Source organism: Ambystoma mexicanum, chromosome 9, assembly GCF_040938575.1.
Source record: "Ambystoma mexicanum isolate Mex_15411 chromosome 9, UKY_AmexF1_1, whole genome shotgun sequence".
NCBI lineage: Eukaryota > Metazoa > Chordata > Amphibia > Caudata > Ambystomatidae > Ambystoma > Ambystoma mexicanum.
The window spans coordinates 1,338,658,537-1,338,677,292 of NC_090931.1; the positions used below are offsets into that span (position 1 = coordinate 1,338,658,537).

General features: G+C 43.8%; 1 protein-coding gene across 1 annotated transcript in view; it reads left to right on the top strand.

Moving 5' to 3' along the window:
* Window positions 1–18,756, top strand: part of LOC138489118 (leucine-zipper-like transcriptional regulator 1 homolog) — a 406,596-nt gene that overhangs the window by 194,314 nt on the left and 193,526 nt on the right. The window contains exon 4 of the mRNA XM_069616746.1: window positions 9,427–9,505. Within this exon, the coding sequence (XP_069472847.1) occupies window positions 9,427–9,505 (79 nt within the window). The remainder of the gene's footprint in view (window positions 1–9,426; window positions 9,506–18,756) is intronic.

The following is an 18,756-nucleotide window of genomic DNA, read 5'->3' on the forward strand; positions in this document are numbered from 1 at the left end:
GGTATCCCTAAAATGTAGGCCTGAGGTCTCTCTAGTGATCAAGAACAATCTAGATAAAAACAAGGGATGTTGGATATTGGGGCCACAAATAAACCAACCACGCAAATTATCGCGCGCATTATCTAAATAGGTCTGAATTCTGAAATAATGCAATGTATTATTGTTATGTGTGATCCAATATGAATACAGAGAGTGATTATTGCTAAAGGTATTTTGGCGGTAAGAAAATACCGCAAAGCCCCAAATATCCACAAAATACCCAACATATTTATTGATCACTAGAGAGACCTCAGGCCTACATTTTAGGGATACCACATTTTCAGTGTTAGTGTTGTGTGTCACCATGGGCTATTGTGGTATTTTTGTGGTAATTTCCACTACCTTATATACGGTATGGAACTATGTCCAAAGAGTCTCTCTTCCCGTTGGCTCATGTACCTCCAACAAGCTATGCTACAAACAGTCACTCACAACTGTCCATACTGAATATAATCATGCACACATCTGTTTTAAAATGACAATTGCACTGTTTAAAAATCTACCCACGTTTAAACCTTTTCCCATGCAAAATGAAAGAGAGAAATAATACACACTAGCTATCTGTTTTCAGATATTTTTGTATTATAGAAATTTCCTTTAAACACAGTTTAACCCTTTTTTACAGAAATAAATGAAATTGTACAACATTATTTGTGATAAAATGAACAGAGAACTGCGAGAATATATTCAATTGGTAACATTACATATGCTGATAAGGGACTGGGACTCCCTTGAATACACTGACTGAACAGTTTCGCACACTTTCGCACAGCTCCCACACTTCTGTAATTACCTTATGGTCTACGTTCGCAATATAATTCAAAAGTTCATAACATTTCGCAGAGACTTTCAAATGTGTGACTTCCTCTCGCAGGACCCCTCTGCTACATTGTATCCTTCACTTCTAACAATGATCCTCTTCATTTGTGTTTTGTTGGCACACACGTAAACTTCCACTTTCCATTTCACGGTTTCCTTCCCTTTAACAACAACTGGATTTTTGTTGCCCCTGATAACTGACCGGTTGTGTTAAATGCATTTCTTTCATCTTCATCTTTCATTTGCGGTGCAAGGCTGTTCCTCCCCAACTCTGCCGTTCACCCAGGAGGGTTGCAGGCCGTTTCCTGGCACTCTGAAGGTTTATTTCCTCAGCTCGCTCGGCTCTGCTTGTCGAACACTCATGGCTTCCCGAAAGCTTGAAAATCTTGCCTGGTTTCTCTCGATCCTCTCAGTTGTTGATCAGCCCATTGGCCTTCCAATTCCCACAGCCTGGTTCGCCTTAGTCTCAGAAGAGCTGTTCCTTCTCTTACCGAGCCTTGCTCAAAGTGTGCCTGTGCGCGCCACCTTTTTATTATCACAGTGAGTCTTAATAAGTGGCAAGTGTACATTGTTAGAGCTACACGCCTGACTCTGCTTGGCCTCTTTACAGGGACAAGTCCAATGCAAGTCAGTGGAGGTAATCCTTCTGACCTCATTCCTCATCTTCCTTGGTGCAGTACTTCTGTCAAGACAAAGTTGGGTGGAGTTATGGGAGTTGTATTTTCCCTTAAAATAAACAGGGATAGGAGTTGGGTGGGTTGAGGAAAAAGGGGGATACCATGTCTCGCCATTGGGTGCTTCTCCCACACTCCCTGAGGACCCCCTACCCAGGTGATCCTCCCTCGCGTGTCCACCCCCATAGTCGGGATCCAAAAGTGATATTACCCCTGCCTGGCAGACTGCCCATTGGCTCCCCGTCAAGAAAATAATAAACTTCAAAACCCACTGCATCACCCATCACATACCATAGAAAGTGTCAGTTTTCTTTTATAAGGGAATTTCAGCACTACACACCATAGAGCATGCAAAGGTGCAATATTGCCCCTCTAGTAAGGGTTGCTAGCTTCAGCAGAAAGAGGCTGAGGGGATTCTTTTTCTGCCTACAGCCTACCAAACTCTGGGACTTACTACCCATTTTCACATTGGGAAAAGACTACCAGATTTTCAGGACACTGCTCACAACAGGCTCTTCAATTAACTGATGCACTTGCTGAATTAACTGATACAACTACCTATCTGCTCATGGAGTTGGTGTACTTGCATACCCTTGTCTCTTTTCCACAATGTTCACGATTTTCAATCTCAACTACAACCTTTGCATCCAAGGACTTTCCTGGGCTCACTTCTTTTCCTCCTTCCTCCCTCACTAACATCCTCTCCACTAAAATCTTCAATGATGCACCACACTCCCTTTCACAAGAAGGCTCAGTCTTCTAATCAGATACCAAGCCTCTCTTGCTGCTATCAACACCCACATCATCCATCATAGGTCTCCCAACCCTGAGGTCTCCCTTGTGTATAACCGATCACAGCATCCTTATTCTTCCCTGGAATACAGAGAATCCATACCCTCTAGGTAATGGGTGCTTCTGACCTGTACTCAGCACATGTTTCGGCATCTGCCTCTTCCGCTATCAAACTATCAGCCTTGCCACCCATTTTTGTTTTTTTACAGAGCCATACTTGGCAATGCAAACATTATTGGCAGAAGGACGTTCTACAAGACACCACTTCTAATGGATTCCTTCCTCCACGGATTCCTTATTTTTGTTAGCTAGCTCCCAGCGTAGCTGTTCTTCGGAAGCTGTTGGAGGCAAAACGAAGCTTTGCATCCGCTTCTCAGACGCCTCTGAGCCCACTGGTGGACATGTCAGAACCAGTATATATAGAGGTACAGTGACCGCAGTTCCTTTCTTCCGCTCACTCTGCTCGCTTTAGGAACATTACTCCTTTGGAAGTTTTCTCATTTCTCGTTATTTTTAAATTATGCCGAATCCATGGAAATCTTCAGGGTTTTAAACCCTGCATCTAATGTGGACATCAAATGTTATGTTATTGTGATTTAACCAGTGACTGCGTTCTGCTTTGTTTTTAGCTGGTAGACTTTATGTGGTTGTTGGTGCATGCGTGTGTATGAGATGATTTGTGTGTAATTGGTTTATTTTCCTGTTGGGTGTTTTGGATTGTGTCTAGTTTGGGCGTTTTTCTTTTTTTCTTTTCTTTGCGGCAGAGGTACGAGTGTGATTTCTTCAGTGTTTGAGTATGCAGAGTGTTAAAGTTTTTAGTAGGGTTAGTGGGGAGTCGTCTGGGTCCTTTTGTGCGAGTTTATGTTGATCCATTGAGTTAATATTATTCTATGGTGATATTTGGTAGAATGCTAGATTTCTTTGGGTGGCCCTGTTTCAGTTTATCAGGTTTCAGTTGTTTTTGGTGTTTCTTTTGTGATGTACTGGCAGTTTCCCTTTGATGATGTTTCCCATTTGGCTCAGTGAGTCAAATAGCCATGTTTTTAGCATATCTTCTGTTGTTTGTATTTCCTTTGGGTGCAAGTTCCAAAGTCTTGGCGATATACTGGAGAACGTTGTTGCCCCCACATTTCCGCTTTGAGTATTGTTTAGGTTCGAGGTGAATGCCGTTGCTGGACCGACTTGGAAGAAGAATGGTGCTTTGAAGAACCTCGAAGTGAACAAGACCTCTTGCAGTGCTTTTTTCTTTTTGTCCATGCTGACCGTTCTTCGGTGCGATGAGCAGCACCGGGTTACCTCGAACCAGTCCGCTTGTCATCTTTCTCCTTGTGGAGAAAGGTTAACAGCTTTGCCTCCTGTTCATGAAGCGCTGTGAGATGCATCAACTGACAAGAGGCATCAACTGCTTGTCGTGCCCCTCACCGAGGCAATGAAGACAATTCCTATGGGGATCCAAGACGGACATCTGAAATCGGCAGAATTGAAGATATAGGAATCTGCAACAGAGCATTACTTTGGCTAAAATCCTTAATGACAGAAAAAATGGATACAACCTGGCTAACCTCCTTCAACTCAACCTCCCGCACAACAACTTGCAGAGTACCACAAGGAACCTGTCTATCACCACTACTATTCAACATATAAATGACCCCTCTCATCAACCTCATCAAAAGACAGGGACTTCCATGCTACAATTACGCAGACAACACACAAATCATCTACAAAATCAATGCTAGCGAAGAACAAAACCCAACCCTTACGAACTGCCTCACAGAAATAAATCATTGGATGAGTATCGACCGCCTTAAACTCAACCCAGCCAAAACATTAATCATGATCGCGCCCAATGACCTGCCAAACCATTGCCACAATCTATGGCCTACTTTATTGCGAAACCGACCAGAACCCATCCAGTGGTCAAAAACCTCAGAATATTAATGGACAATGACTTAACACTGGAACCAGACGTCAACTCAGTAATGCTTCTTCCACCTACACACAATCAAACGGATACTTCCCCTTTTCACCTTCCCACATAAAACACTGGCAGTCATTTCTCTCAACGTGTCAAGAAAAGTCTATGCCAATAGCATCTTTCTCGGAATGCCAGACTACCTTATCAATACATTACAATGAACACAGAATGCAGAAGCAATACTACTCCTCAGTCTCACTAAGAGAGAACACATCACACCACCACTGAGAATCCTACATTGGCCACCGGTCAAAAAATGACATTTCTTCAAAACGCTCTGCATAACACAGAATCCATGGCTAAGGAGCAGAATTCATACATGGACACATGTCCATCTTCAAACCAAACCGAACATGGCTGTCCAACCCTAAAAAAATAAACAAATATGCAAATATGTCTTTACCACTTCTTATTTTATCAACTGATATACAGGTGGCACACCAGCATGCACTAGGAATACCCTGTCTGGTAGGCAGGGATATTACGAACCTTCTCTGTCCTTGTCTTCCTATGTCTGGACAAGCCTAGGTAAAAGCATATGCTCATTTGATGATCTACTTGGTAATAATCCTTTTACAACTATACATGGAGCCCTTTTGCCCTCTGAGACATTTTATAACATATCACGGTTTATGAGCACTATTATCGCTCAATAAAACCACTGTTTGGGTTTGCCTGCTGTGAAAGCTTCATGAAGTTAAACACAGACAACCGACAAAGTTCAAAATAAGATAATTTATTAAATGAAATGTCATGATGGTAGAAGGTCTAACTTGTCCTATGCTAAAGTGGGATTTCCCTACCTGAACATAACCAAGGAATGTCTGAGTCAAAGAGTTCAACTTGTTTATTTATTTGTTGTGCACACCGGACCCAGAGGTATCAGGGCGCAGGTAAAAGAAAACTTACAGCTTACTTACAGAGTTTAGGAGCAAAGGTAAGGACAAGTTACCACAAGGTTACAGGTTGATGGTAAGCAACATAGAATTAGTATGGCAGCATATAATTGGAGATATGTTGTGCATTACAGATATTTACATATTTAACAAAATTAAGTCAAAAGTACAAAGCAAGGTTAGCAACGTGGCAGAATGTGGGTTACATATCTTTCTCTGTGAGCCATTTAATTGTACTCTTTCTGAATTTGATAAACGGCTGGTCAGATCTGAGCGTGTGTGGCAGGTAGTTCCACAGTTGTGCTGCCCTGACTGGGAAGATGGACTCTCCAATGGTAGAGAGTTTGAATCTTGGTACTTGAAGACAGTTAGGGTTGGCTGTTCTCGGTGGTCTGATGACGTTTTTTTCTGATGAATCGTTCTGTGAGGTAGCGAGGGGCTTTGTTATTTAAGCATTTGTGGATGAGGGAAGCCGATTTGAGATTGATTTTTTCTTGGGTGGAAAGCCATTTGTGTTTCCTTCTTATTTCGGAAATGTGTGCTCTTTTGGGGATGCTTAAGGCAGCCCTGAGAGCATTATTTTGTAGCACTTGTAATCTGTTAATAGTTTGTTTGTTTGCCCCTATGTAGAGAGCATTACAATAATCAAGTTTTGATAAAATGAGGGCTCTAGAAAGGATTAGGACTAAAAGTCTGTCTGTGTCCAAAACCTATCTTTGCCCTCGCAATTAAAATTGACCAATGTGTAGGGATATCAAAGTCAAAAGAAATAGAATTCAACCCAATGTGTAGGGATGTCAAAGTCAAAAGAAATGGAATTCAACTCAAAGTTCTGAGCCTCTTCCAGCTCACAGCTTTCCTTCAGCTCCCGTTCCTCATGTACAAGAAAGTTCCATGAAAGTCTCAAAATTACCTTTCTCCAGCTCAAAGTGATACAGTTCAAAACCAAACCTTGGGGTTCCTTTCCCCAAGTTTCAAACGGCACAATCCAACACCTTTCCCCAAGACTTTAACTCTGCCACTTATACTTTTTACAGTCTTTCCAAAAAAGTCTTAACAAAACACCAGGTCAACCTGATCTTTTTTTCTGGCTCACTGCACCAGTTCGCATGCAGCAGTTTTATTAGGCTGTTGCTCGGTGTCCTTCTATTTCACCATGCAGGGCCCTCTGGTCTAGGCATAGTTGTTAGACTGCACGGTCCACCCATTGCCGGTGGCTCAACCCGGCCCCGGGACCACTCAGCATGCACACACACAGATTCCTTGGTACTTGCTCCTGTGCACCAAGTCACCTTCGCTTAGTTCATTTTATTAGCCTCTTGGCTTTATGGATATTCTTGGACTTCTCTTGCATCTCCTTATTAGTCCTTGTGGCCCTGCACACCACCTGCCAAGCTGTGGCCTTGACGCATTACATTCACTTATAATAATTTACTGTTTGGCTGTTTAATGTGCACTTTTATTGTTCAGGTTTAAGATTCTATTCAGTTTGATATTCAATATTTGCCTTTTGGTTTCAATGTTAAGTTTCCCTTTAGTTTTGGTATTCAATAAGTATTACGGACTGTTGTTAACTCGCTGCCCTTTTGGAGCGCCCAGAGTCTCTGTGCCCTCCCGACACTCACCAGTCTTCTGTGCTTCTCCGGTAGTTCCCATGACTTCCCTTCTGCTTCTGAAGCTGGGAAACCTTACCGGCGCGAGCCCCGCTTGCCAGCCGTGTGCCTCTCTCCAGCAGCTTCAATGCTTCTGTCGGCATGCAGGCATGGTCCTCTCTGCTCCGGCTCCTCAGCAGCTCCTGCGGCTCGCTGTGGGGTATGAAGGTTCCCAGGCTTGGGGAAATTATACAGCCCATCCCATTCACCTCAGGTCTCCCAAGTCCACTGGGATAGTTGCATGCATCCTAGCTTGGTCTTTCTCGCTTTCTCTCTTTCTCTCCTTCATTTATACACCTGCAGCCCCTTGACAAGCTACAGGTGTGGATGTTCAGTCATGCCTGACCCTCAAAGCTCTTGGTAGGCATCTTCTTCGTCCCAGTACTAAAGCGGTGAAAAGGTGTAATCTTCATTACTCTTTGTGACCTTCGTCCCAGTACTGTCAAGTGTCATATTTGGGAAAAATGAGGGGAACTGGCTTATAACAGCCCATGAAGGTGGGGGAAAATTTGGGTTGGTCGTCAATAGGGAAAGGGGGTACTATGTCTCGCCAAAGGGCACCCCACTCCCAGTCCCCAAGGACCCTCCACCCAGGTGATCATCCCTCGCTTCTCCACCCCCATGGTCGGTATCCCAGAGTGATGGCCTTTCCCTGGCCACCTGCGCCGAGGATCCAAGGGGAGCAGGAGTGAGAATACCCTTGGGTTTCTCGCACTGCCTCCCCCTTTTTTAATTTTAAAGACTATTGCTGTGGGCATAACCACTTTAAGTAGCTGGCGAACATTCCCCCCCTCTTGTTTTTTCTAGTCTCAAATGAGTTAACCCTGTAAGAGCCTTCACAGTACAGTGTATCTGTCATAGGATTTGTGAATGCTTTTGTTGGCCGAACCTTGGGACATTTCTTTTTTTAATACTTAGTGTAGCCAGGAAGTTAAGACTTGCTAAGATTAGGGTTTGGCACTTTCTGTTGACCACATCATTTGGACATCGTCTTTGTAGAATAGGGTGTGCCTTTAAGGAACAAAACGGATACGAATAGGTTAAGAACTGGTCTTCGAAGGTGTTAGACACCTGGAGGAAACGCCACTTTGCATGAACCCATCCATGACACTATTCGCCTTATTGTTTGTGGATATTTCCCTAGATCCTATAGATGTTTGATCGAACCCATTCCCTGAACAGATAGTTAATGGTGCCGTCCTTGAATACTACAGTCATTGTATTACATATCATGGATTTGCCTTAGCCCACAAAATGGATGTTCCAGTAAAAAACTCCCTTCTTTGCCTCCTACCTGTTCGTTTTTCAGAGGTTTTCGAATTGTAACATAACTGTTAGATTACATCATTGTGCACGTCAATGAACATGCATAACATTTCAGAACCAGTGATGCAGGTAACTAGCCTATGCGTGCTACCGGCTTTTGATAATTCCTGTATTATTAATTATGAAACATTTCAATTGTTAGCAGCAAATGCTTGAGGAAATGTTGCTGCTACCCAGCTGAGAACCTGCTGCTCAGCAGTTATCATTGAGGCGCATTGGGTCCATGACCTGGGCCGCATTAGAACACCTGTCTGTCTTTAGAATTAGATACCTACAGTTTTGGCAATGTTTATGCCACAGTTTATTTGGCAACCATGCTACTCACTTTGGGAGTACAGAGCTTTCTGGATTAAGTGTGCATAAACTGCAAGTAACTCATACTAGCTAGATGTTGTGTGGTTTTGGCTAGAGTGTTATAATTTGTTTTTGGTCACATTTCACTGATTTGAGCTATTGGGTTTGTGCTACTTTTGATTCCTGATTTACATTAATCCAGCACTTCTTTATTAACCTACAATGAATTATTGAAAGGTTGTTATTGTCGCTTTCTGACATATATCAATATTGTACTTTATCTATTACTATTTTATGGTTAGTTATTAAAATATGTAATTATCTGAAAGGTTTGGTTTGTAAGCTATATCACAAAGCAATACAAAAAATCATTTGTTTGACCATAGTACAGTTTATGAGAAATGAATGTGGATTGGTGACAGTCCCAATCCCAGTGGGAGTATTTAATAAGCGAGTACAAATATTTTACCTGTGAAACAGAAATGTTCTGTAAGAAATATGTTTTTGCAGCAAGTTATTCATGCATATGAAAAGGTCAATCTTTTCCTTTTCAGATTAGGAAGTAATAATAATAGAGCTTCTTTCTGTGGCACTATGTTTACTGTGCTCTGATGTTTCCCATTTTTGTTGCAAGTATTTATACTCCCTAATTTTATTTTTATGGAATATTTGCCTATTTTAGAAAATAGAAGTGGCAGATACTCCCCTTATCTCTAGGGCTGGTGACAAATGTGTTACATGTTCTCCAATGTGGGGAAATAGTCAAGATTACAGTGCCATGTTAGATCAGCACTCTGAAGTAAAGTATGAAGACATTTAATTTGAAGATCTTAAATTGTCTGTGTGAATTATTTTGTAGTGTATGAATGTTTCTCAGAAGCAGTTGTCTATGCAAGAGGCTTGTGTCTGGGAAGGTAGGGGAAAAATGCCCAAGTGACAGTCATTTTTTGTACTTTCAGGGGGTCCTTTATGTGTTTGGTGGGATGCTAGATTCTGGATTCACCCAAGGGAAGACTCCTCTCTGGATGTATAACATTGGTAAGGAATTTGACTAAATACAATTCTTTGTTCACTAACCTTATAAAACAAATATCTTTATCATATTGTGTTTGAACAAGATGCATTGTGACATTCTGTTGGCTAGATAAGGGCACTTTGTTAATTAAAAATATTCCTATGTCCTGAAGACCATACTCCTTCTGTCACGCCAGTTCAAGAAGCTAGTGGAGCATTTTAATATAGCTATAGCAGAGCAGGCCTCCTGACTGTGAATGAAATGGCCGCCATTGTGACTGGTTTTTACAAAATGCTAATTGATCTTGAGGATGGGCACTTCTGTGAGGGCTATTGCATTAAACTAGAACTAGTGAAGGGGCTTATGTGCGCCAAAGGTTGCCTGGAAGTCTTGACTACGCTGTCTGAGTTGCTAATGTCAACATCTCATGGTGATAAGGTGCATGCACCTAGTGAAGAACTTAAAACATTTACAAATCTGCGGATGCACAGGCATCTTCTTTACTATGATGATGCTTATTTTATTTGAAAATGTTTTATTTATTTTACTTACAAAAGACAAACCTTTATCACAGCACTGCTTTATACAGAGTTAACATACTCATCGTTCTGCTTCATGACCTCTATCCCCAACTTTTCCCCCACCCCTCTTCCACCCTAATCCCATCTCCAAACTTGCTTCAAGCACTTACAGTATTTCAATGCTTTACTATCCTTTCAAGTTAGGTTGCCTCCGACCTGTTATTGGGGATTGTCCACCTCGGTTGTGCTTCCGGCTTCTTTAGCAAACAGGGTTTGTATGAGGATCTCCCACTACATTATTCCTCCCGTGATCTCTGTAGGACTTTGCTGTGCCACCCCCTCCATACGCCCTTGCCCATTTCTTCAGATCCCGCCACCAGTTCTGCACGTCTGGGCCTTTGGGTGACTTTCACGCCATGGCAATTCTACATTTGGCCAGTATGTATACCAAATCCTTCAACTTGTGGCTTGTACTTTTAGGACATGGAAAGCGGCCAAGCAAGCATGCCCCGGGGTCAGTATGTCCTGCTCTACCCCCCTCTACCCATCCTGCCCGCCACCTCTTGCCAATATAGTCCCACCATCGGACACGCCCAGAACACATGTAATATCCCTGCTTCGGTCACTCTACACATGTCACTGCGCCTGGAAACATCGAAATTCTCTGGGGCGTCAGATATGCCCTGTGCTATCAACAGTTGTATCAGCTGCAGTCTTGCATTCTGCAACACTCTCTTATGGTAACCCAGTGTATCTATCCATTGCGCATCTGTTAAGGGGACCCCCAACTCCTCCTCCCACCTGCCCCTTACCGCCAGGGGGTGTGAGAACTATTAGCCAACAGAAAGTCATATATGCGGTATATGGTGTGTCCTCCCTCCGATATGGCCTGCCTGTCTTTAAGTTCACTGAACATGGGCCATCTGCACAATATCTCTCCTTATGGTATTGTACAATGAATATTGACCTCTGTGCAAACCTGTGTGTTCAGCTAAGTCTACAAAGGGTATGAAGGAGGTATCCAGCAGTAAATCTCCCATTGTAGTAACCCCATTGGATTCCCAGTGCATTCTTATTCTCTGTCTCGCTTGCGCTATGGAGGCTGCCACTGAGGCCAAAGGGATCTGGATCGAGAACGGGTCCGTGAGCCCTACTGCTGCAGCACCGTATCCCACATTCTTACCCCTAGGGTCATGAACTGCGATGTGTGGCCCACCCTGGGCTTCATAATCCAAACCACTTCCTTCAAATAATAGCTCTATCCCATGGGTTGCAGGATTGAAAAATCAGATATCGGGTCATCCGTTCGCCAATCCACTACAAATTGCAGCTGTCGCGTTATGTAGTACAATTCAAAGTGTTGGATCCTTACTCGGCCTTCATCATATGGTCTATGTAGCGTTGATAGTGCAATCCTATTCCTGCCGTTTAGCCACATGCTGTCTAATGTTTAAAGTAGGTTTTTGATATATAGAACGGGACGTTTATAAAGTAGTGTAACAGTCTCGGCAGTGCTACCATTTTCAGCAATGAGAGGGGCAACTTGGCCCAAAACCTCATGGAGCCTTTTATGTTCTCCACGGCCTTCTGCGTGTTGTGCATATTATTCCTCTGTTGGGTCGTGGTACACGTTGACTCCTGTGCAGTCCCGCTATTGAAAACAGGGCTGACTTATCTTTGCTGATTGTGATCCCTGACAGTTTTGCAAATAGCGCGAGGGCCTCTAACAGCAGCTCTTAACTTTTTCTTCCGGGTTCGGAATGTATACTAACATGTCATCCACATACAGCAAAATCAGATGTCTGACTGTCTATCTCTATGCCTGCCTCCCATGGATTCCACTCGAAGGTACTGCGCAATTGGTTACATGGCAAGGACGTAGAGCAGTGGGGCTAATGGGCAGCTCTGTGTGGTACCCTTTCCCAATTCCCATGCCTCCGAGATGTATCTACCCATTTTGACTCTTGCAATCGGTTTAACATGCACTAGCTCAACCCACCTAATATATATCCGTTCAAAACCAAACTTGTGCAGTGCCGCATATAGCCATTCCCATCTTACTGAGTCACACGCCTTTACTGCATCCAGCGTGGCTATGGCACACGGGGTCTCCACATGGAAGGGACTGCCACACAGGGAAGGGTGGCCACGCTGTACAATATGTTGCAGAACAGCAACAACAAACCCCTGGCTAAACCCCGGGGACCTTGGCTAGGGATCTTGAAATGAACATCACTGACGATATTAGTGATTCTGTGCCTACAGACTTGTGCGGTATCCTCCAATTCTAGATTTAGGCTAATACAATTTAAGGTGCTGCACAGGTTCCATTACACCCCAGCCAGGCTACACCTGTTCTCACATGCCCACTCTGATTTGTGCCCTAGATGTCAAACTGAGGGGGTGGGATATCTTCACATGCTCTGGAGCTGCCCAAAACTGGGGGAGTATAAGGGGTCTGTGATAGTCCGAAATGTTTAATTGTACTATAGAACCGACCCACTGAACTGTCTATTCCAGACTTGCCTAACTACGATGCGGCCTACGCAAGCAAGTATGCTAGGCAATTTTAAATATACTGTTGTTGTGGCTTCGCCCCACATGCCCCACTGTGGTACAGTGGCTACGGGCCGTCACATGGGCGTCAAATATGGAAGAACGATGGTCCCTACTGCAGCCCTTGAATTGCAGGCCTAGAGACATATGGCACCTTTTCCGCAATTACCTGTCATCACCTCAAATACAGGCACAGAATCCCCACACCCCGCCAATTGACTGATACATCTCTGTCCTCTTAACCAGACTCGTTACGCGGCCAGCGGGCCAAGCCTTGCTCATACAAGATCACATTATGGCTATGTATAGCCAACTTTTAAGATTAAAATGTAATGTATTTACAACTGATGATGCAGTCTCTATTCATGTATGTGTGACGCCAAGCACTCAATAAATAAAGATTATATATTTTTTTAAAGAATTAAAAATGTCCTCTTTATGCTTCGTTGTTGGGTCAGGAGGAAGGCTGCCTAGGGGACGGCTTCAAATTCTGGGAGACAATAGGAAGCCTTTTGTAGAGGAGCAGCCAAATGTCTCTGCAGTAATCCCCACCCCCGTCGCACCTATATGCTGTAAGCCTGAAATGGTGCCATGCTTGACACAGCAGTTGTGACCATTCTGCCGCAGGTCTTTGAGAGAAGGTATCCACTAAGAAAACCCTATCGGATGTATTCCCGAAGAGATGACAATCTCGTGGAGGAAGTCTCTGAAGAGAGATGAAAAGAGCAAGACAAGGAGTTGGTGACTTCACAAGAAACGAGCGTGGCACACGAAGATGACTGTCTGAAGAAGAGTGTATGGACCTTATAGAAACTGATGACTTAAGTAAAGAATTGAGTGAAATTTCATATGCGAAAAGAAGATTGCACGTGTGAAGAGCACTTCAGAAAATGCAAATTGTTCAGTAACTGTACAGATGCAGTAATGCATGTACACTAAGTGATGTTAGAAGCTGGCTATGCATAGTGAATAGACTGCAGGCCGAGCCGCCATTATATAGAAGCTGGACATCAGTGGCACAACTTTAGTAAGTTCAAAACCATGGAGAGAAGAGCCGAGGACTGTGTTGCAGCAAAGAAATAGCCAAGATCGTGGATGCATCTGGAAGGGCTGTCTGGCCTGGTGTCAAGGCTGAAGCAGCCAAGACTGGTTATCTATCCTTAAAGTTAGTGGATGTGAGATGCTGAATCATCCCTTGTTAAGGTGCAAAGAAAGAACACCATGAGTGCCAAGTTTTATTCATTTAACCTTAAGTGCCAAGGACGAGTATGCTCGTCCTTTTTGCATAGACTTGCATAGTAGCTGTGCACTTAAGGGGTTAAAATAATGCTGCAAAATGGGCCAAATTGCGGTCTCCTGTCACATGAGCCAAAGATGGAAATAGAAGTTGGGCATGCAGTTCCAGAACTATGATAGCGCGTGCCCGCTCTCCCCAATATTCTCAGAGGCAAGGATACTTTCAAGGCCAAGTTCAAAGACAAGCTCCGTGGCAGGAGGCATGGGTGATGAGAGATGATGGGCGAGAAGGTACAGCCAAGTCCACCTCCTGACACCTAGTGTATGAGCTTACGTGCTGCTAGTGAGCCGAATTTTCCAGACTGGCACAAGCCTGCCAACCAATTGTAGAGGGTCCTAGAACGAAGAGCCTTATAGGTTGAGAGCCAATGATGTACCGTGTATCTAATAATTGATGAAGATGATTTGCAATAGGGGTGGGCATGATTTGTTCGCCTGACCGTAGATGTCCAATCACAACCCAACCCCTTATAGAAAACCCACTGTAGGTTTTTCTTATTTTTCCACGTATTATGACATCACGTATAACAAATATTTACTATACATAAGTATGATTTTTTTAATGAAATGCTTTGAGAGAATGCTCTGCGATGTCTGTTGATGTCCGTTGTAACTTCCTGTTTTAGACAATTGACATTAAAACAGACAAACTTGTCATCTTCCTGAGTTGGCTCTATTATTTGGTGTAAGAGTTACTCTGCTTCCCATCCACTGCATGATATGCTAACCAAAGGACCTTATGTTCACATGGTAGCAGAGGATGGTTCTAAAAGATCCAAACCAGTTTGCCTCCAGGTTATCAGACGATCGGGCATCCACCGCAATCTAGCCGAAAGTTTGCAGGGTTCCCTCTGGAGAGCAGCCAAAAATCTAGAACCGAGATGGGTAGGGTCTCTCTTTTCCCGAAATCCCTACCTGGTTTCCACAGGGGCTCTGTGGACGGAAGGCGAAAGTGGTCGGTTGGAGGAGGAGACGATACCGAAGACCTTAAGTTGTTTGACGAACGAATGGTGAGTAGACTAAGGGGAATGGCAAATTAAGGGGACATGGTTGTGGTAAATTTAAGTAACAGGAAATATTGTGTGAAAAGAGAGATAGTAGCATCTAGAAGCCTGACTCAAGGGAGTCCAGAAGAAATCGTCTCGCACGCCAGTGAGAGTCAAATAGGCCACGTGCAAACAGGTTTGCATAAGGAGACGATTTACACCCTGTGACCGGGTAATTGATTATAGGCGGGGGTAATTGATTATAGGCGGGGAGAGAAATGGTGATCACGGGTATTCAACGTGTAAAGTAGACTAGTCTGTCTGTGTATTATGTGTTGAGAAGTTATAAAAGTTGTGAAGGAATTGAGACAAAGTTAAGGAGTTATAGTGGCTATTTAGTGAAGCGGTTAGTACCAATCCAGTGATGGACATAGATAAGTGAAAAAGTAGAGGTCTAAGCAGCGATTGTTGGGGCACGCTCATATTTGTTGTTTTAAAAGTATTGAAAAAGTGGTGAAAGTATTTCATACAATCTGGTAAGTATCGGCGGTCAACTGAGACTTGTCAAAATGGGAGGCATTCCTCTTATGCAAGACACTGCGAAAGCACAGGCCCAAGCTCAAAAAGTATAGTGCGGAATGGGTGAAAGGCACAGCAGATAAGATGTCCATGCCGTGGCCACAAGGGGGAATCACTGTCAAAACAGTACTGCAATACATGACCACATACTTGCACATGGTATACACGGGGAAACAATTAGAGAAAAGGTTAGCTATTCTAGAGCTCTGGAATATGCATCAGGAAGTGAGGCAAGATGCACCACCTGTGGAGTGGATGCTTAGTCAGCGAAAGGAGGAAGGTGTTGAGCCTTCAGCTCCCCTTACCTCGTCTGAAGAGAAATGCGCTAGTGCGGAAGAAGTAGGATTGTATCCTTTAAAGGAACTAAGTGAAGACAGGGTATAGTAATCAGATATACGAACTGCCTGCTTATAGCAGTGATGATGGTCCAGAGGAGAATAAGAGAAAGGAGATCTTTATCATACACGATAAAGGAGATAAGAGTGAGAAATCGAATACATCGAAATAAATAAAAAGGGAGATTAAGAGATGGAATGGGGAGAAGGACAAATCTGACGCGAAGAGAAGAAGAAGAAAGGGCAGGAGTGAGGAGGGAAGAACGAAGGCAAGCGGAGGAGACCATTAGAAAGGAGGTGAGAAAACAAAGAGAATTAGATGAGGAATTGGAATGAAAAAGGAGACAGCGGGACTTTGATATTAGCCTTGTTCGTAAGGAACCAGTAGAGCCAAGCCCAGCAATACAATGGGATAGAATAGAAGAGTTCCTCCCGTTAAAGGGAGCAACATCAGGGGCATCTAGAGTAGTGTTGGAAGAAGAAAACTTTGATATAGGAAGTGTCGGAGACAGAATCGATAAGGCCAATCAAGAATTAAAGGAAGATAGCAAATATGGAAGCCGAGGGGTGGTGGGGTGGGGGGGGCAAACCCTAGTATTTTAATCATGAAGCGAAGGAGAATATCCATTTAGTCTAGAGCACAAAGCCTTGTCCTTAAGTAGACTGAACTTAGACAATTATGAAGGGGGAATGAGTCACACTAGTTGGGGACTAGACATGTCAAAGAAAGGGAATCCACCCTTGGGGAAGAGGGAGGGAGGGAGCGTGTGGCCCTGAGGGAAGCCTGCAGACAGATAAGGATGTAAGATGGTTGGATCTAGAGCAACCTAAGGATAGGACGCCGGATCCCATATCATATCCAGAGCGTCCCCGAGGACAGTCGTATAGTGAGAAGGGAGAATAACTGCCATATATGAGCAGGTTAAGATCGCTGCCAGCGAGGAGACGGTCAGGGACGATTGTCCCGGCCATGGATAGGCAGACGATGGGAGCCGACTGTGGGTTAGGGTTTACACAGTTTCCCTCATTGGAAAAAGGGGGAGCAAGACCACAGTCTATTCCATAGCCACAGGTGGATAAGGATAATTTAAGGTGCAAGCTCCCAAGTTTGACTTCTGGCACGGGGAAATGGATATACGAGTTATAGAAAATGACAGGCGGAAGCACGTTGGCCATAGGGGATATTAAGGGTCTCTTGGCAGCTACTCTTGGGGAGAGAGCTGATGACATATGGAGGAGAGCAAGCTATTCAAGTGTGACAACACAAAACACAGCGCATGACGGAGCACTGTTTAATAATTGCTGAGCAGATGATTGGAGGGCTCTCGGGGTACAGTATCCTGACGCATCAGATATGGGTGCAATCGTGACACGTAAGGAAGATGAAGACCCAATTGCTTACATTCAGTGCATTCAACAGCGATGACAACTAGAAACGCGTGAGCCGTGGGGATGAAACAGTAACATTATTTTACCACATTTTATGTCAGGGGTTGCCCGAGCCAGTACAGAGGCAGATGAACAAACAAGTGGGAATGGAAGCAAAACCGTGGGCTGAAATACAGCTGACAATAGTGCATCACTGTCGGTTGTTGCAAGAGAAAAATAAGAAGAAAGATGAGAATAGGAAAATGGAGGAAGCAAATCTGGTTCAGAAAGAGCTGTCAAAACTTGCCATCGATGGGGCAGTATTTATTTTGATTTATTTTATTTTTGTTGCTTATATAATGCCCCAAACCCAGAGGCATCTGGGCGTTTTTCTTACAGATAAAAGTTGCAGATAAGGTTAAAAATGTTTACATAGTTACATCGATACAGTAGTTACATAGTTGCAAAAATACAGTAGTTCTCAAAAGTGCTAAACAGTTTGTTAGGGAGGTTGGACATTTGAGAGGAATCAATCTGTTACAGACACATGTGTGAGGTAAGTTAGTTACTTAGGCTTTGTGTGAAGAGGTACGTTTTCAATTCTGTTTGCGGAAGATCCAAAAGGAAACTTATGCTCTGAGCTGTACAGGCAGGGTGTTCCATTTCTTACTAGCGATGGTCGGAAAGCTGCTACCGCCCGCTTTCAGGTGCTGTATCTAGGCGTGGCGAGGAGGTGCAGTTAGGCTGCTCTTGTAGGTCTGGTGGAGTGAGGTTTTGAGATTTTATTTGCCAGGTATGCTGGGCCCCCCAGAGTAGGCACTTGTGAGTTAGGGTGATTGTTTTGAACATGATCCGTTCTTTTACCGGTAGCCAGTGGAGATTTTGTCTGAGGAGATATGCGCTGATCTAAGGATGTTCAGTGCCGCTCTGAGGGCATTGTTTTGCAGAACCTGAAGTTTTTGGATATTGTGGGTCTTGGTACCAGCAAATAGTGCGGTGCAGTAGTCAAGTCGGGTTCGGACTAGGGCTCTGGCCAATGTGATGCAACTGTCCGGTGACGAGAAAGGTCTGCAGGCATTGATAAGTTTGCAGGTGTAGGTTGTAGGTGAGGTAGTTGTGTTTACTTGTTTAGTTAGTGTGAGTGATGAGTCCAGGTAGAAATCAAGGATGTTTACCTAATTAGATATATTGATGGTGTTACCATCGAAGTTAAAGGATTTGAAGGCATTATTTAGTTTGGCTAGCCTGAGTTGAGAACCTACGAGTAGCAACTCTGTTTTATCGTCGTTCAAGCACAAACCATGATGCGCCATGCTTGGATGGTTAGGTAGATAGCATTGAGTGTGGCAGTATCCTTAACATGGTTTCCCGTGATAGGAATGAGGATTTGGGTGTCGTCTGCGTAATTCATGTAGGTGACACCCAGATCATCAGGCCGGTCGAAGAGGGGCTTCTTAAAGATGTTATATAATGTTGGGAGATGCACACAATCCTTGTGGTACTCCACATGAGACAACGGTAGGTGGTGCTTTGGCCTTGGGAGAGAAGACTTTCATTGTTCTATCGGTTAAGAATGATTTAATCGATTGAGTGGCGTTGCGGGAGAAGTGAGCTGCTAAGGTCAAGTGTTTAC